This window comes from Misgurnus anguillicaudatus, chromosome 18, assembly GCF_027580225.2.
Source record: "Misgurnus anguillicaudatus chromosome 18, ASM2758022v2, whole genome shotgun sequence".
NCBI lineage: Eukaryota > Metazoa > Chordata > Actinopteri > Cypriniformes > Cobitidae > Misgurnus > Misgurnus anguillicaudatus.
This window is the reverse complement of record NC_073354.2, coordinates 20,618,270-20,636,752: the sequence shown is the minus strand read 5'-3', so window position 1 is coordinate 20,636,752 and position 18,483 is coordinate 20,618,270. Positions and strand designations below refer to the sequence as shown.

At 35.6% G+C, this 18,483-nt stretch overlaps 3 protein-coding genes across 5 annotated transcripts; all 3 read right to left on the bottom strand.

Moving 5' to 3' along the window:
* Nucleotides 1-4,187: 4,187 nt before the first annotated feature.
* Nucleotides 4,188-11,243, bottom strand: ubr7 (ubiquitin protein ligase E3 component n-recognin 7). Its single transcript, XM_055186651.2, has 11 exons — nt 10,889-11,243; nt 10,436-10,569; nt 9,884-9,944; nt 9,713-9,808; nt 8,586-8,639; nt 8,393-8,498; nt 8,124-8,242; nt 4,911-5,099; nt 4,639-4,819; nt 4,460-4,521; nt 4,188-4,366 (listed from the first exon to the last, which is right to left on the bottom strand). Exons 1-11 carry the CDS (start codon nt 11,015-11,017, stop codon nt 4,274-4,276), a joined length of 1,224 nt encoding a protein of 407 aa, XP_055042626.2. The 5' UTR covers nt 11,018-11,243; the 3' UTR covers nt 4,188-4,273.
* A 3,440-nt stretch (nt 11,244-14,683) lies between these two features.
* LOC129429668 (lysosomal enzyme trafficking factor-like) lies at nt 14,684-15,399 on the bottom strand. The gene has a single exon (XM_073856054.1). It carries the CDS (start codon nt 15,255-15,257, stop codon nt 14,832-14,834), a length of 426 nt encoding a protein of 141 aa, XP_073712155.1. The 5' UTR covers nt 15,258-15,399; the 3' UTR covers nt 14,684-14,831.
* A 1,471-nt stretch (nt 15,400-16,870) lies between these two features.
* Nucleotides 16,871-18,257, bottom strand: tmem251 (transmembrane protein 251). Of its 3 annotated transcripts, none has more exons than XM_055186514.2 (2): nt 18,099-18,257; nt 16,871-17,694 (listed from the first exon to the last, which is right to left on the bottom strand). In XM_055186514.2, the coding sequence occupies exon 2, from the start codon at nt 17,677-17,679 to the stop codon at nt 17,251-17,253; it is 429 nt and encodes a 142-aa protein (XP_055042489.2). In that variant the 5' UTR covers nt 17,680-17,694; nt 18,099-18,257; the 3' UTR covers nt 16,871-17,250. The 3 variants fall into 3 exon arrangements, with proteins under 3 accessions (XP_055042489.2, XP_055042488.2, XP_055042492.2); XM_055186513.2 differs by having other exon boundaries at nt 17,989-18,145; XM_055186517.2 differs by having other exon boundaries at nt 17,966-18,105.
* Between the last annotated feature and the right edge of the window lie 226 nt (nt 18,258-18,483).

Sequence of the window (18,483 nt, the reverse complement as noted above, 5' to 3'; positions counted from 1 at the left end):
CTGAGGCTGGGCTTCCTCCACACCCCTTTGTCTTATGCAAGCCGTTTCTACAAACCTCTGTTGAACCGTCTCTTTGTAATACTGTAGCCGACGCTTAGTGTGCATTGTTTTTTTTCTTCTCAAAAATAAAATATTTTTCAAGATTTTTGGTACCTTGGATCACAGGCCTCAGAAATACGGTGTTTTGTTGTATGTAAAATGTAAAGTTTTTATAAATCTATATAAAACAGGCGAGATCTATTTGAGACATTTGGCGTGTGTGTGTGTTTGTGTACATATATTTGTTTATGTACATGCGCACATACAGAAAAGCATTCTTATGTGGAGTTGTGGAAAGTGTATATTTTTCTATTCTTTTCTTTGGCCGGTGTAGTTATGAACTTTACTCTCCCATTAGGTGACTAATGTCTTGAAAATAAATAGTTTTGAGTTATAATGCTATTGTCTGTTTATTGGTTGTTAAAATGTATTAATGCATTTCAGATCTCTGATACAATGTAAGCAACACTTTGCTATTGATGGTATTGGAGAAAAAAGAAGGAAGTCCTCTTACTAAATGGCTTTTTTAAACATTTATGCATTTGGCAGATGCTTTTATCCAAAGCGACTGACTGTGCATTACAAACAGAGGTGTGAAGTACTCAAATTTTTTACTTTATTAAAATACTTTTCTCAAGTATCTTCACTTTATCAGTGTGTTTTTTGTTTACTTTAATACATTTTAAAGCATATCAACATAGTTTTTATTCCACTACATTTCAATTAAACTCAGTCCCCGACAGCCCTTTTTTTTTTTTTAGTTGCCCGCCAGCCTTTTTTGTGATTTTCTTAAGTTTCACAAAATGCCTTTCAGAAAAATTTTCTTCTAAAAAAACATAAACATACAAATATTTAAAAATAAAAGAACAGACTCTCTGCTTACAAACAAATAAACAAACAAAACTGGAAAAATAAAACATCCTATCTATATTTTTTTCTATGCTTAAATATGGGTATTTTTCTTAACCCTTATTGGTTGTTGAGGCCATTTTTGGCCACTTAATTTGGCCACAACTTTGTGTTTCAGCAAATGGAATGATTTTTTTTCATAAATCTGTTAATCAATCTCAGTACTGATCAAAACTAACAAAAGTTTACAAAATGTCCATGATTTTAACTCTTTAATGATTTGGGGGAAAACCACACAAATTGACAGATCCTCAATACAAAAAGTGATCGTGGACCGGATCTATCCGACCCCTTTCACAGTCTTGGGCATGCCAAAGATTGGCAAAAACATTGGCTTTGATAGTTTTTGTGCAGCATCAGTTTTTATTTTTTTCTCCCTAATTTATGGTTTGTGTCTTTTTTGCCCCATTGACTTCCATTATAACAAAAAATTTTGATTGCAAAGCCATGACACCACATAATCATGCATTCTTAATTGTTGGCGGTTTTTCCTTTTGCTAACAGGTAAAATTTGTCATTTTTACTGTTGATCACCATGTGGCACCAATGTTTTTGCCAATATTGGCATGCCCAGGACTGTGAAGGGGGTGGAACAAAGTCCAGTTCACAATCACTTTTTATATTGAGGATCAGTCAATTTGTGTTTTTTCACCACGTATGAATTTGGCAATTAGAGAGTTAAAATCATGGAAATTTTGTAAACATTTGGTAGTTTTGATCAGTACTGAGATTGATTTACAGATTTATGAAAAAATGTTAATCTGATACATTTTTACAGCCGTTTAATTTAGTGGCCATTATTGTACATGAACAACCCACAAGGGTTAAAAAAAATGAGCAAAAAGCTGAAATAATTGCATTTTTGTGAAGGAATTTTGTTAGAAATCAGATTCAGAATGATTATAAAAAACATACAATTGTTTAAAATAAGTAATTTTTTGCTTGGGTAAGTGCATCATCTAGTGGATAATCAAGGTATTACAGAATAACATAAAACTTCATTAGGAACACGGTTTTTATGCAATGTTTTCTCTTAATTCACAATAAATAACTCGTCAATGGTGGGGAAAGAGTTAAAGTCCCTGTAAAATCAGATATTGAATGTTTTCCGAGTTTGTCATACCAGAGAAAAATTTGTTATTAACCACCCAACCAAATTTAAATGCTGAAAATATGCCAAGTAAATAAAAATCAAAGTCTTATAAAAGCGGTGGGGGCGCTCAACTGCTGTTGATTGTGTTATGGGTGGGGCCATGCGAGGTGGCTCAAGTGTGTCAATGGGCCACCGTTTTAACCCTGCCCGAATAATCCTGAACACAGACTTGGTAAAAACAGTTTTTTCAATCTAACGCAATATCTAACAAATCTGCAATTCAGTACTGCATAGTTTACAGTCTTTGGCTGTTTCAGCAATACTTTTGTATCATTTATGTGTTTAAAAACAATTTTCAAGACTGATTTTACAAGGACTTTAAATATTTAAGTAACTTAACCCTTTAACCGGCACAGCCCTTTTTGAATGAGGGGTGGTGAAAAGGTGATGTACACCTTCAAATGAATATAACACCGGCATTTTTTTTGGTCTAGAAGCCTAATTTTGGTCTTGTTTTAAAGATGTTTTTTACAGAAGTGTCTGGCGGTGAAAATATATTTTTTATTTTACATTTATTTGTAATAAATAAAAAATGTAATATAGTATTAATTTTAATTTAATGCATAAAATTATAAAAAAAATGATTTGGTGTTAAAACATTTTTTTGATTGTGTTGGTTTGCTGTAAGGTTTGCTGCATACTCTTATCACAAATGAATAAATTACAGTTACTGCATTATTATTACTGCTTAAAAGTTTTGAAATATGAAAACTACATTCTTAGTTAAAGGTGCAGTGTGTAAATTTTAATGGCATCTAGTGGTAATGTTGCAAATTGCAACCAACGGCTCAGTCCACGGCTCACCCCTCACTTTTTAAACGCATAGAAAAGCTACTGAAGCCACCACAGGACAAACATTTCATCGTTGGAGACAACTTAGTAAAAAAGTTTGTCCATTAAGGGCTTCTTTAGAAACATGGTGGTACAAAATGGCGACTTCCATGTAAGGGGACCCTCTGTGTATGTAGATAAAAACAATTCTAAGGTAATAAAAACATAACAGTTAATTATGTAAGGTCTTTATACACCACTGATAATATAGATATGTATATTATATTGCATTTCTGTCAAGAGATCCTTCTAAAAATTACACACTGCACCTTTAAATAAGAAGCCCAGTATTATGCTTCGAAATGTAGTAAAGTTAGTTTGCCAAAGATAAACACTCCTAATAAAGTACAGATACTTAATAAAATACTTGAGTAAAAGTAAAAATACTTGAATACTTCACACATTTGATTACAAAGGCATACATTTTTTTATCTGTGTGTCTGCTAAAGCCATGACCTTCTGCACTGCTAATGCAATGCTCCATCACTGAGCTATACAGGTAATTAAACGGGTAAATGTAAGAATTACTCATTTTAGATGCTCTATCATTTTTTTTTAAAGAGTAAAGTTCTCAAAGCTAGAGACCTTGATGAACATTTCCAATATTCATTAATAACATAATTCTCCTATTACGCAATTCAATTCAAAAACTCCTGAGATGTACAAAATGCCCAGAAAGCTCCAAACCTAAGTACAATAATGTAAATGAAATAATGTAGAAAGAGCAGGCTTACATGAATGATACAATTTCTTTACCGTGGTATAAACTGACACGTGCATCAAATGTATTATGTTTATTTTTTCAAAGGCAGGACATTAAAAAGGAACAGAATCTACAAAAAAATCAAGGAAAACAAGGTACAATAAAAAAGGGTTATGTGTGGTCATGATAACTGAATCACATGAAAAACCTATATGGGAACATGCAGTGTTTCCATAGGTTTGTTTCAAACTTAATTTTGTCTATGGGCTGCAAAGCATCTCACCAGACATTTTACAGAATTAATACTGACTGCAGTCACGTGATCTTGACTTCCAAAGCTTTCCATAAATAACGGTGCCTCCTCAGGATTGACTGTGGCATTACAGAAGTGCTTTTCCATGAATCTTTTTCCTAAAAACTAAGATAGCCAATCAAACCATGTTGAACATGATCTCAAACTCCAAACATTTGAAATGGAAAAATATAACAAAATACAGTAAGAGCAACAACACAGAACCTGACATACATACACGCTCAAAATAATACAGCGCCTGATTTAAACTGCGTTTTTATTTTATAAAATGTTCTAGGGGTGTCCTTGGAAAATCAACATGATGAAGCTGGTAGGGTAGGATGGTTCAGCTGCAATAAAACTGGCCTGCGTTGGCTCTTCGTCTCTTACGGCTTTGCTGCTGTTCAAAAAAGTCCCGAATGTCCTCGGGCGTCACCACCTAAATGAAGAAGGAGATGATCTTTTATGTCCATCGACAAGCATTTTACCACAAGGCAGGACTGTTTCATCTTCGGCTCGACTGAATGCTTACCTTGCCTTCTGCAGCAAATCTTTGCAGGAAGTCCTTCAGTTCTGTCTTCATGTCATTATACTCTAAATTTGCACAAACTCAATCAGTTTACTCCTTTTTCTTTTTTAGTGATGAAAATCTTATGTGCATTTGTTTATAAACAGGTTCTAGATAATGATTCTCAAAAAACATTTGCTTACCATGGATGATCTCCAACTGCTGAACACGATTCAAGTTGTTTAGGGCTGACATCAAGGGGTCACGGCCCTCGGCCGCACCCGCTTGTTCGGCCTGCTCTGTGGACTTGCCCTTGTTCTCATATGCCAGGACCGTATCGGTCTCATCTGTGAGAAATGACACTCCTGCATCTGCATAAAGGAGCTAAGCAAGCAAATTAAAGTGATGAATGGTGTACTAACTACAAGACCGTTAACAAATATTAAAAAGGTTATCAATGCATTTTGTGCCGTACCTTGCAGTCAGCGCAGAGGCAGAGTTTGGTGCGCCAGGCAGAAGGCCAGAAAACGGCACCCTGCTGTGTCCGGCTCCTTCCTGAAGCCTTCATCTCTTTCAGCTTGCAACCTGAGCACGAGCCCTCCTCTGAGGAACCTTCAATTTCATCCTGGTGTTTCCGCTTACAGGATGTCCCGTTGACCTGGACCTGACGACAGAGAAAAAGTCACCAATCTGCTGCCTCAATCACTGATCCTTGTCTGAAATACAGATTTTTCAGTTTGTGTGTTCCCTGGGAATTAAACCCCACGACCATGGTGTTGCAACTTGCTAGTGGCATACTTTACCAGTTAAGCTTCAGGATTTTTTGAAACGTTGGCAAAAAATTGGGGATAGGGAGAGAATGTCACACTTTTGGTTAGTATTTAAACAAAAGCCCACTACCACCACCTAGTGGTGACACTATGTGTGGAAAATATCTAATTAGTTTATAAGGAAAATTATGTTTGGTAGTCATTAATGGAACAAATATTTTAATTAAAATTTAAATAAATACGATTATCATTGATGTATGGTTTGTTAGGATAAGACAATATTTGGCTGAGATGCAACCATTTAAAATCTGGAATCTCAGGATGCAAAAATAAAATATTGAGAAAATTGTCCTAAGTACTCCATCCACTTCCAAAAAGAAACATTTTAATAAATTTACAAAATATCTTTATGGAACATGATTTTTACTTGATATCCTAATGATTTTGGCATTAAAGGAAAAATGTAACATTTGACCCCCATAGAATGGCTACAATGCTACAAATACACCCATTCTACTTAGGACTATAAAGGTAAATCAAGATCAAAACTTGAGAGCTTGTAAATTTAATTTGAGAACTTGCAAAATAAATATTTGAACTTGTACACTAATATTTATACTTACAGTCTAGTGTAAAAACTTGAATATGCAGATTTAGCTGGTATTATTTATAGAAACATCAACATTGCAAATAACATCAGAAGTAACAATTAATTTACGTACACTTATCCTTAAAATCAATCTTGTGTGACTGATTATTTTTGAATGGAAGTCAATGACGCCCTCTGCTGGTTGGGAATACTAAGATGGCCACTCAAACTCTGCGGTGGCGTCACCTCTCGCTGTTAATCCAGTCATTTAATCAGTGACATAACCGTTAATTAAAAACGCTGTTAAAAACTCACTCCAGTTGTGACATTTTAAACATACGCCTAAAGGGGTAAAAACATTGTTTATTTTTGTAAGAGTAATTCTACCTACACATGGCAACCCATGTTTTGTGTATCAGTAATATATTAGTGAAGGAAAATGTGTTAAAAATGAGGCTTTGGTTTATATTTAATTTAATTTTAATATTGGTTCCAAAAATTAGCATTGGTTTGTTAGTTCCCTTTGTGATTTTAGCCGCCACAAGGGGGCGATGTGACTCTTCTGCTGAGTGACGTCATCAAACCCCAGCCTCTCTATCACCTTTGAGTTTACAAGTCTGCAAGTTTGTTTTGAAATGGGTATAAAAAGTCAAAAAGCAAAGATTTGAAAGTGCAGTAACAGATTTGAGAAGTTGTGTGTGCCTTAGGGATCGACCGATATAGATTCTTTTAGCGCCCATGATGTTTTTGTTTCATCAGCCTTAGCCGATGACCGATAAAGGCTGCCGATTTTCTTAAGACGATAGTTGCAGCCAATACTGCATTTGCTCACTCAATTTACATCATAAAAATCTCACTCAATTTACATCATAAAAATGACACGATGATACCAAATGTTACAGGTCTCAATTTATATGTAACATTTATTGAACTAAAAAAAAACTATATTTAACAGATAGTAAAAACAGGTGAGGGTGCTTTGGAACCATAAACTGCACTCTTCACAATGACGAGGAACTATCAGCAAAGGATATTGATTTCTAGCATTTTACTACTACAAATATATATAGAGAGATGAGAAATAAAACCTGCTTTGTCCAGCTATGATCAGCTGTTAGGCCGAGCTTTCGATGTTGTCATGGAAAGGTTTGTTTGTTTTTAGTCACATGACCTGCAATCGCTTGCGGCTTCCAGCACTCTGTCTGTAAATAATGCCGAAAAAATAGGCGAACACAGCAGCCACGTATCAGTAGGGCTGTGCAAAAATATCGATACAGCTAACTATCGTGATAGTAAGCTGTATCGATATTTCGATCTCTACTATCGATATTTTAAAACCATCAAATCCCTCTGTGTGTGTCAAACGACCTCCTCTGCCTCTGCTGTAGTTGTCACTGTCCAGTTGTCTGCCATATACGGCCATTCTGCCAATGTCTCAGAAGTTAGAGGGAGCGAGAAAATGGCAGAAAATTTAAAAACACCTGCAGCTGTCACAGAGCTGCAGGTGTTCAGCTCTATTTTTTTTTACATTTTTGAGAAAAAGTATTGCAATGAATCGCAACATGCAAAGCACTATATGTATCGTATCGGGAGGCCCTTGCCAATACCCAGCCCTACGTATCGGCCAATGCTGATACACATAAAACTCGCAAAAATCGGTCGGACGATATATCGGTCTATCACTAGTGTGCCTATGTGTGTTTGTACAGCGAATCTTTTTTGTGAATGCTATATCGGCCGATGATGCTTGCTATGCTTCTCAATGAATTACGATGAAATGCCACTACATCCAAAAGCCAGAGAGCGCTCTCGTGCAGAAACGCAATATGCACTGCAGATGAAGAACCATACACACGCAGCTATGACACGCAGCTCCAGGAAATGGCTTAAGGATATATTTATATTGCTGATCTTCAAACCTTTTCAGGTGTTTTCATGATAATAAAGAATATGTATAATGATTATGCTTTTTCAAATGCATGTTATAAATGACTCAAACTAACAGTGATTTCAGATTGAAAAGGACTTACTGATCAAAAGCCGTAGTACATTAAATTACCGTGAATAATATCGGCTGTGCGATTCAGAATAGGTATTGGCCATGTATTATTAGTGTATATCTGCATTTATCGGTCCACCCCTATTTGTCTGCTCAAAATCACAACACAAGTTTGTGATTACTGTCCACGAGTGCAGATCTCAAAATTCAACTTCAGATTTTGATTTTGCAAGTTCTCGAGTTTTGATACTGATACCTTCATATAATTCAGCCACTATACAATGATGTATTCAGAATAAAAGATGGACATTGTTTAACAGACAGCAGTACCTTCTCATCCACAGGGCTCTTTGGGTTTTCCTCTTTAATCTTCTTCTCTTCTTCATCATCAAGTTCCACCTTTACATCCTCCTCTTCTTTGCATGGACTGACTTTTGTTATGAATGGCACTGATGCAAACAAATATTCATATTTGGTTGAACTACCAAATGATGTGTGTTCAAAATGATCATAATATATTATTTAATCTTTTTCGGTTTTAGAGAAGACCAGCCTTTACAAATTCTATATCTGTGTGTGCAAAAACAAAGCAACATTACCTGCTATATCTGCAGCGTATGTCCAAAGGAAAGGTGCTTTATTCATGCAAGTCTCACAAATCATTTCCTGTAGCTCCACACAATCTGGCACTACACAACCCAAATGCTAAAGAAAACAAACAGAGATGCTTTCAGACATGACATCAGCCACTCTAAGCAAGTTCAGACTGTTTGGAATTTGGGTAAAACTAACCCGACCATGAAGCCAGTCCTCACACGAGACACACTGGATCATCTCATCTGGAACCTGAAGACAAAAATAAATTCTAAAATTCAGCCATCAGGTCCAAATCCTTGATCAACCTAAATCAACTTAAAGGATTAGTCCATTTTCTCAAAAGAAAAATCCAGACAATATACTCACCAACATGTCATCCAAAATGTTGATGTCTTTCTTTGTTCAGTTGAGAAGAAATTATGTTTTTTGAGGAAAACATTGCAGGATTTTTCTAATTTTAATGGACTTTAATAGAGCCCAACAATTAATACTTAACTCAACACATAACAGTTTTTTTCAACGGAGTTTCAAAGGACTATAAACGATCCTAAACGAGGCATAAGGGTCTTATCTAGCAAAACGATTGTCATTTTTGACAATAAAACTAACAAATATACACTTTTAAAGCACAACTTCTCGTCATGTAGATCCGGTCGTGATGCGCCAGCTGACCCCACGCAATACGTCATGACGTCAAGAGGTCACAGAAGACGAACGCGAAACTCCGCCCCAGTGTTTACAAGTGTGAAAGAGGACCGTTCCTACGTTGTTGTATGTCAACTGATACTAATTCATGTCTTTGTGTCAGTTTATTGTTTAAAATGGTCCGCAAATGTGCATTTTATATATGTAACACGTGACCTCCCTACGTCACTATGCATTTACGTGAGGTCGCGCTGGACCGGACCTAGACGAAAAGTTGTGGTTTAAAAGTACATCTTTTTTATTTTTCTTGTCAAAAATGACAATCGTTTTGCTAGATAATACCCTTATGCCTCGTTTGGGATCGTTTATAGTCCTTTGAAACTCCGTTGAAAAAAACTGTTAAGTGTTGAGTTAAGTATTAAATGTTAAGCTCTATTAAAGTCCATTAAAATGAGAACAATCCTGCAATGTTTTCCTCAAAAAACATAATTTCTTCTCGACTGAACAAAGAAAGACATCAACATTTTGGATGACATGGTGGTGAGTAAATTATCTGGATTTTTCTTTTAAGAAAATGGACGAATCCTTTAAAATCATTTTCTATTCTCAAAGAATAGGTAATATTGTGATAATACATGATGATAATAGACCAAAAGATTCAAACTGAAGCTTTTTACCTCATCCTCTGGATCTGGGTAGGGTCTGTCACATGTGCAATACATGCCAAAGAAATTGTGGCTGTATTTGTTCCCTGAATTGAATTTATCTTTATCCTGCATAACAGAAAGCCTTCATTGTAATCCTCATCACTAAAATTAAAACTAAAGACCAAAAAATGTACAACTTACCGCAAATAGCTTGCATTCCATTTCCCCAAACTTGTCATTTCCACAATCACATCGGAAGTTCCTGTAATACCAAAAATGGTTTAATGATTTTATCCTTTCCATTAAATTTTAAAACTAAACAACCATATGTCGATTTTACAGTCTCAAGATCAATTTATAAGATTAATTGTAATGTGAACAAGATGTCAGTGACAGTTGTGTAATGAAATGATGGATGTAATTGAAGTAATTAAGAATAATATTTACAAAAAATACATATGTCTTTAAAGTACAGATGCTCACTGTACTCAGTGGATTTTGTAAATGAAAGTATGTGTAAACAGTGAAAATTGTGCATTTAGAATATATTGACAAACATAACAAAAACATATTATGTAATGAATAAAAGCAAGGTGCGGTATATAATATATATAGTATAATATAATAACCACAGGCATGACATATAGTCATGTATTAGATATAACTGAGTTAGAGTGAACATACTACAGCAATGATGTTTCCTCAGTAGTTACATCACGTGGTTATTTTTAGACGGATAGAGTAAATATTTACCTCTTGGTATAAAGCTCAAAAAGATCATGGCCTTCATGGCACTTGTAAGAACATGCTAGACAGAGTCCAGCTGGTTCTCCTCCCTTTGGTGTACAGGTGTTACAGGCATACAGAGCCTGACGCTTTACATAACCCTGTTTAAAAGAATATCCTCAATATTAGGACATGCAATTGGCATCCTCAATCTAAATTCACAGCACTGAAAATCTATCTACTATCTGTTTTGATCTTACATCACCAAGCTAATCGTTTAACCAGATTTATTTCAGAGCAAACACGCAGGCAGGCCACCGTACAGTTATACTAATGCATCCGACAACCACTGTGCAAGAATAATGTTAATCGCCAAGCTACGCTATAAGGCAACACGTTCGTCTATTGTATGTTAAATTATAACCTGTATGCTTTGTGGTTATAACATTTTACAAACAAATCAAATTCCTGGCATATAACCTCTGGATATGAGCATTTTTCTGAATCACTGCCACCGAGAACAGCAGAGGCTTCGTTCTCCAGCTCTTCGTCTTCTTCTAACACGTCCACCAGAGATACTGTAGCCTCCTCTCCATCATTTGCCGCCATCCTTGAAGTACGGAGCGCAAAAAAATGCTTCTAGTTCCTGTTCCAGGGCACAAGAATCATCTGACCTGTCTAACGTTAGCAGATCACTTTTACTGAGGCCAGACGCTCATTTGCAGTGTAACAAATGGTAAATGTGGGAATTTACCATGCGATTTGATAATACCCGAACGACTTGTCTAGGAGAAAAATGTGACAATAACAAAACAACGCTGCATCCGGTTTATGTAAATACCGTGGCGCTTTGGCGGGGTTGGAGCTAGAGGGGATACAGCTGCGGCCAAAATCTTGTGAAATCTCGCCGGATGACCGCTGTTCGCATCCTAATCCTTTTTTCCATTTTTTTACATTATGCCAGTAACATTTGACATTTTAAAACATAGTATTATACAATGAATAAGAACAAACAATCTTTTACGAGGGATTTAGAATAAACAAACAAATAATAATAATAATAAATAAACAAATAAATATTAAAAAAACATTACAAAATTTACATACATAGACAAAACAACAAATAATAAATAAGTATTTTTTGACTCAAGTAGGGTGTAGGAAAGCTCATCTAAAGAGTATATCTCAATTTACAGGTGATTCAAAACCTTATTTAAAATCTGGTATGTGTTAACTGTCTTTTGTTTTACTTTAATTTACATAGGGATTCGGCTTAACTTTTTTAATTTAATTGCAAAATGCAATAAAATTAGGTTTTGGGGCTGTAACTTTACACTTATGAATATGACCTTTTCCAAGCAAGCACATGTTTTTTTATCATAATCCTTCCCCAAGCCTAACCCTAAACCCAACATCTCGCGAGATTTGGCCGTAGCTGTATCCCTTCTAGCCAGAACCCCTTGGCGGGAGATTCTGCGCGGCGCTATCTAAAATAATTTATGACGACATAGTTATTTTGGTACATGTATATGCATATAGTGTCTCCACCACTTCAGTGTTTCTGGAAAAATATAGGGAAATTGTTATATTCGCGAAATCAATTTTAAGGGTCGGGGTTCAAAGGTTAGGACATTATATATAGAACAAAGAGAATTACTTAACTACCTCAGGAATACAAGACTTGTAAAATATAAAGTAAAATATAATTATAATAAAAACTGTAATTTTTCCTACGCTCCACACTCCAGTCCAGTTGGTGGCGGTAATACCCCATAAGTTGTCTTGTCAACCGCCATTAGACATAGGAAGAAGAAGAAAAGAATATGGCAATGTGCGAACTACAGGGAGAACTGAAATACAGAGATGGACATACAAACCAATTCACAGTAAAAGTAGATGACAATTTAAAATCAATGATAACCGGAATCAAGAAATTAAATGCTGACATCTCGGAGGTTTTGACTGTTCTCGTTGAACAAGAAAAAAGCTCAACGGGAAATAGCAAGGAAGATGTGGATGGTAAGTAAACAAGCAATAATTAAAATAAAGGACTCTATGAAGCTGCGCAAATGTCGTTACTTATTTAATCGTAGTCACCACACCAACACTTCAGTAGCACAATTACGACGTGAAATATGTTAATACCATTGATCTCAAATTCATATGAAAGCATATGATTAAGTTCGACTTTACAAGGCGCTGCGCGCAGACCGATAGGCGTGTGACATCACAGTACCGCGAGAGCGATTCAAAAGCAGCGCAGCTCTCGCGGTACTCTCGTGTCATACGCTGATTATTCTGCGCAGTGTTCCATGAAGTCGAATATACACTTTGTTTCTGTTTTCCACAAACGATCTAAAGTTACATACTTATAACTTCATTTGAACTTGATGGTTCCAGGCCTTGGTGCTGCTACACAGCCTACAAATTTTGTACTTAACACTGGAATATGACGTAGACTACATAGAAGAATATACGCAAATGTGTTAAACAATTTATAGTCTGATTTTTTTTACTTCCTTGATTATTTTACACTTCTATAAAAACGCAATTCAGATATAAGCAGTATAGCATTTTTAAAGCCATTGATTATATCCTAACAGTTTAACATTTTCTTTCTGTTCAAATTCCGTATCACAGATGAAGAAGGTGATAGTGATGAAGAAGATGCTGCCATAAAAAAGGACACAAAGTCAAACACAGAACCTCCAAAAAAACGAAAAAAGACTTGATGGCTATGGTCCACAAAACTGTCAGACTGATGTCCTTTATTACACCAAACAGTGGTTACATCCAGCCCCTCCCGGCCCTTTAAACATGTATGAATGCCTTGGAATGTTCAAAACATGTTAGGTTTTTGCCATATGTTGTGTTTCTAATGTCTTTATATACTTATTTTGTTTTTAAGTTATTTTTGAAACCTTTAGTTTCAGAATGGACACTTCATTCAAATCACTGATTACTTTTTTATTACATTTCACCTGGTGTATAGTTACATATTTACAGCAATTATCGGCAGTAATTTTTTACGTGTAATATTAAACCACTGTGCAATAAAGTTGCAGACAGACTCATATAAATGTGTTTAGTTTCTGATTAACATGTAACACTTTACACACATGAAACAAAATGTATTGATTTCTGTCAGAATCCACACTTGTTTGATATCACATTGTATAACTTTTGCAATGGAAAGTTAATAAATACCATTACACAATAAACAACCATATAAATTCACAGAAAAGCCCTTTAAGAACAAACAACAATTAGCCTTATTTTGAAGATTTTAACCAGTAAAACCATCCGCACATGGCTAAAGGCATTGGCTTCATACCAGCAGTGATATTTAAAGTGAAAAGCAGTACAGCTCACATAAGAGAGGCTGAAATTACTGTGTTCTGGAGCTGAACTCATGTTTAGATAAGGATAAAGATTCATTACAACCTCTCACACAGCAGATCCTTATAACCTTTGTGTTTTTATACAAGATAAGCTTGTTCATACATGAATGCGATACTGACATCCCCCAACAATTAGATATGAGGTTGAGTGAACAAATACTTCAGACAGACATAACCACAGAACCGGTTTGTCAGAAGCCACTTGTAGGTGTTTAAATATTCCTATAAGAACACAATTATCACAAATGAAAATTACTATTTGTTAAACAAACATGTTGTCCAGAAATCCTATTTGATTGTGGAATATTGACATGAAACAGTATTTATCATTGCTAAAAATGGTATACAAATTACCTCAGTTAATGTTTTCACATTCAACACAAATTAAAAATAAACACTATTTTAGAAATAAAGTACTGTCTGTGGTATTTCAGTGGTACTGCATCAATATTCACAGAATATGAATGAGTACAAACAGCTAAAATAATACACTGTACTTATTATTAAAAAATGTACAACTCTACATTTCTGGTTGTATTCATTTGATTAGTCCGGCGTAACACATCTAGCCTTTATACATATCTATGGTGTTCAGCATGCAGCTGTCAAATAAATAGTTTGAAAAAAGTCTTCTGCAAATGTAAAATCACCTACCAACATTCTAGGTGCACATCTAGGACAATGGCTTGATTGCTACCATTTAGATTGTAGATTTCGTTTATCAAATTTAACTTCAATTACAAAAGTAAAAATATGACTTATTTCAGTTTAAACAAACTACGATTTTAAAAGAAGTACTTCAATACCACCACATATGGTCCAGTCTTTTGCTGCATAATAAAAGCACTGAAATCAAATCCTTAGTTTTAAAGAAAACACTTAAAAAAAAAAAAACGTTTAAGGCCAACAACAAAAAAATCACATCCACGTATATTCCTGCATTTACCACAGTGCTGTAATCTTGCTTATGAATGCACTTTTGTATTTTACCAAACACTGATCCCACATCCTAAACAATGACTTCAGGTGTCAATCACTTGCAGTCTGTTGTTTCGATTAGAGGCCTTGGCAAATGTTTGGTGACGGTTGCAAAACACAGCAAGGCAGATGGGCAAAATGCAGTACCCTACAGTCTTGGGGTTCACCCTCGTGCAGGAATAAAGAAAGAGAAACACCTGCAGGTAGAGAAAAAGGAAAATGGCAGCCCACACCCAGAAGGGAAGTAGTAGTAGTCTTGTTTTCAGAGTCAATGTCCATGAGGTTGACAAAGGGGCGGAGGAAGGAGTATCTCCCGTCCATTTTGGTTGCGCTCCAGCTGCCTTTTCTACATGTGAAAGCACAAGGCCGTTGTATGTTTGGCTGATCTCAAATATGTAATACACTGCAGCGACACTGGCCAACAGGTACAGTCCAACACCCATCCACCCCATCCGCTGACGGAAATTCATAATTTTCTATGATCTTCTCTACAAAGAAAGAAAGGGGAACATTGCATCCCATGTTAATATTAACAAACAAAAAAAGGAGAATAGCAGTGAAATCATGTGGCAAATAGCCTACCGGTAAATGATATTAGTAATTTATCGACTTAAGTTGTACTTTTCCTCTACAGTGCATGCAACACACAAATCATTCCTTAACCAACACTTTGTAGATAAGAGTTATGCCATACAACCATTCACATTCAGCAGATCCAAATGATGTTTGCGTTCCTTATGCGAGATCCACACTCTTGTCCACACATGGATATCCCTTAACAATTTTATATGAAGTTCAGTAAGCAAGCATACACAACCACTTGTTTTTCCTTTTCAAAAGCCACTTGTAGACGTTTAAATATTCCAACAAGTACGCATGATAATTAGTATTTGCCAAACAAATACAAGTTACTTCCTTGCCATTTCATGTGCAGCCTGCCTTTAAAGGAAACCGTTTTTTAATATTTTACTGTGTTCTTAACTCAACTTATATGAATTAATACATACCCTTTTTTTTTAATGCATGCACTTTAAATCTTTGTACAGCGCCTTGTGAATGTGTTAGCATTTAGCCTAGCCCCATTCATTCCTATGGCTCCAAACAGGGATGAATTTAGAAACCACCAAACACTTCCATGTTTTCCCTATTTAAAGACTGTTACATGATTAGTTACACGAGTAAGTATGGTGGCACAAAATAAAACTTTTGTTTGGAGCCATAGGAATGAATGGGGCTAGGCTAAATGCTAACACATTCAAGAAGTGCCGCACAAAGATTTAAAGTGTACGCATTGAAAAAAGATAGGTATATATTAATTCATCAAAGTTGAGGTAAGAACATAGTTAAATATTGAAAATGGTGGTGTTTTCCTTTAAAATTCAGGTTTAAGTCTTCTAATCTAATTATGAGACTTGAAGCATCAAGAGTTTGATTTCACTCATTGATTTCAATCTTTGACATGGCCTTACTCGGTCCTGTAAGATGATTTTAAGTTAAAAAAAAAGTAAATTACAAAAAGAGTAAATTACAAAAAAGACTTAGCTGGGTTTATACAGGTAGGGTCATATATAAATGCAGAATAATGTATTACTGATATAAAAAAAAGTTAGACAAAGTTACCTCGTTACAACTTTCCTTTGTTCACTCTTTTAATGTTTTTTCATTCAAAACAATTAAAAAGATGAACACTATTTGAAAAAAAATACTGTATGACACTTCAGCAATTTTCACAGAATATTTATGAGTACAAAAATCTACTGGACTCATCTTATCAAAAATTTACACTTCTGCACATTCGTAATTTAATTTGTATCAATCTGAAATACTGATTCGGCATATTAAATCTTCACACCCCTAAAAAGTGTTAGTCACACAAACTTTTCAGGTAGAATACAGTGCACCTCTGTCAACATTTCACAGCCATATGGCTGCAAGACAAACCCCTTTTCTTACCTTGATATGTAAGATCGGCTTTTAGGTGACATCTCGGACCATGACTTGATTGTTACCATTTAGATTGTGGATTTCAATTATCATTAATTTAGTTTGATTAATTTAATAAATTTAACTTCAACTACAAAGGTAAATATTAAACTTTTATTTCATTTAAAACAAATCAAAACTTTTAAAAAAGTACTCCAAGACAGAATCAGCACAGAAGAAGCTCTTGGATCTGGTTATAAAACCATTTTCTTTAAAAGCACATTCACTTTCCATCCATAGTTTGACAACAACACAGCCTATGGTCCAGTCCTCTGCTGCATAAAAACTGATATCAAACCCTTAATTCTACAGTAAAGCACTTAAACCCTATCCCCATTTAAGGCCCATAACAACAACAAAAACTCACATATAGACAACACATCTATAATATTGTTCATGAATGCACTTTTGTATTTCCCAAACACTAACACACCAAAAATATGGCCCCTGGAATCTGATCCCACATCTTAAACAACGACTTCATGTGTCAATCAGTTGCAGTCTGCTGATCTGATTAGAAGCCTTGGCAAAGGTTTGGTGACGGTTGCAAAGCACAGCAAGGCAGATGGGCAAAATGCAGTACCCTACAGTCTTGGGGTCCGCCCTCGTGCAGGAATACAGAAAGAGAAACACCTGCAGGTATGGAATAAGGAAAATGGCAGCCCACACCCAGAAGGGAAGTAGTAGTAGTCTTGTTTTCAGAGTCAATGTCCATGAGGTTGACAAAGGGGCGGAGGAAGGTGTATCTCCCGTCCATTTTGGTTGCGCTACAGCTGCCTTTTCTACATGGGACAGCGCAAGGCCGTTGTATGTTTGGCTGATCTCAAATATGTAATACACTGCAGCGACACTGGCCAACAGGTACAGTCCAACACCCATCCACCCCATCCGCTGACGGAAATTCATCATTCTCCATGCTCTTCTCTGTAAAAAAGAAAACAAGAATGCATTTTGTTAATATTAACAAGAAATCAAAGGCTAGCATACCGGTAGATATGAAATCATGTGAACCAATAACATGACTGACGTCACTGCCAAAGTTTCACCAAACATTAAAACAAGTCAAACTGTTAATACTGTGCATGTATGATTTATCTACCATTTAAAACTTTTTCTTAAAAACTAAAAAGTATGCAACACTTTAATCTTTTTTAGATTCCATACTTAAAAAAAACTAATAGGAAGTGATTCTGACCTAACTCAAGAAACCTTACAAACCATTGAAGACTCTTGTTCAATGCTGCTCATTAGCACTGTTGCTCTGTGACGACACGTTTCGTTACAACATCGACAAACACATGATGTTGATTTTGACGACAGTAACTTACTAAGATCACACGATCAATCCATTTGGTGCGGTTTAAATCAGTTCCTCAACACAAAATCCAACGCTGTCACAGGATTGTTGTCATACGACCTACTTCCTGGAATAGCAACATCCGGGGAATTTCGATGAATCGCTTGCGTGACTTTATCAGCCATACAAAGGACTCTACTGCCCCCATGAGTATCTCTGAGGTACATACGTGGAGATTTATATCTTACACACTGTACAATTACAGCTTTATTCAAATCAACACATATTTGATGCTACTAAGGCGTATATTTGATTTAAACATTAGAGTTAAATTGTCAATTGCAAATATATTTTCATAAATCATTGTAAAAATAAATGGGGGGTTGTAACTGCTAGTTTCGGTGAGGGATGAATGA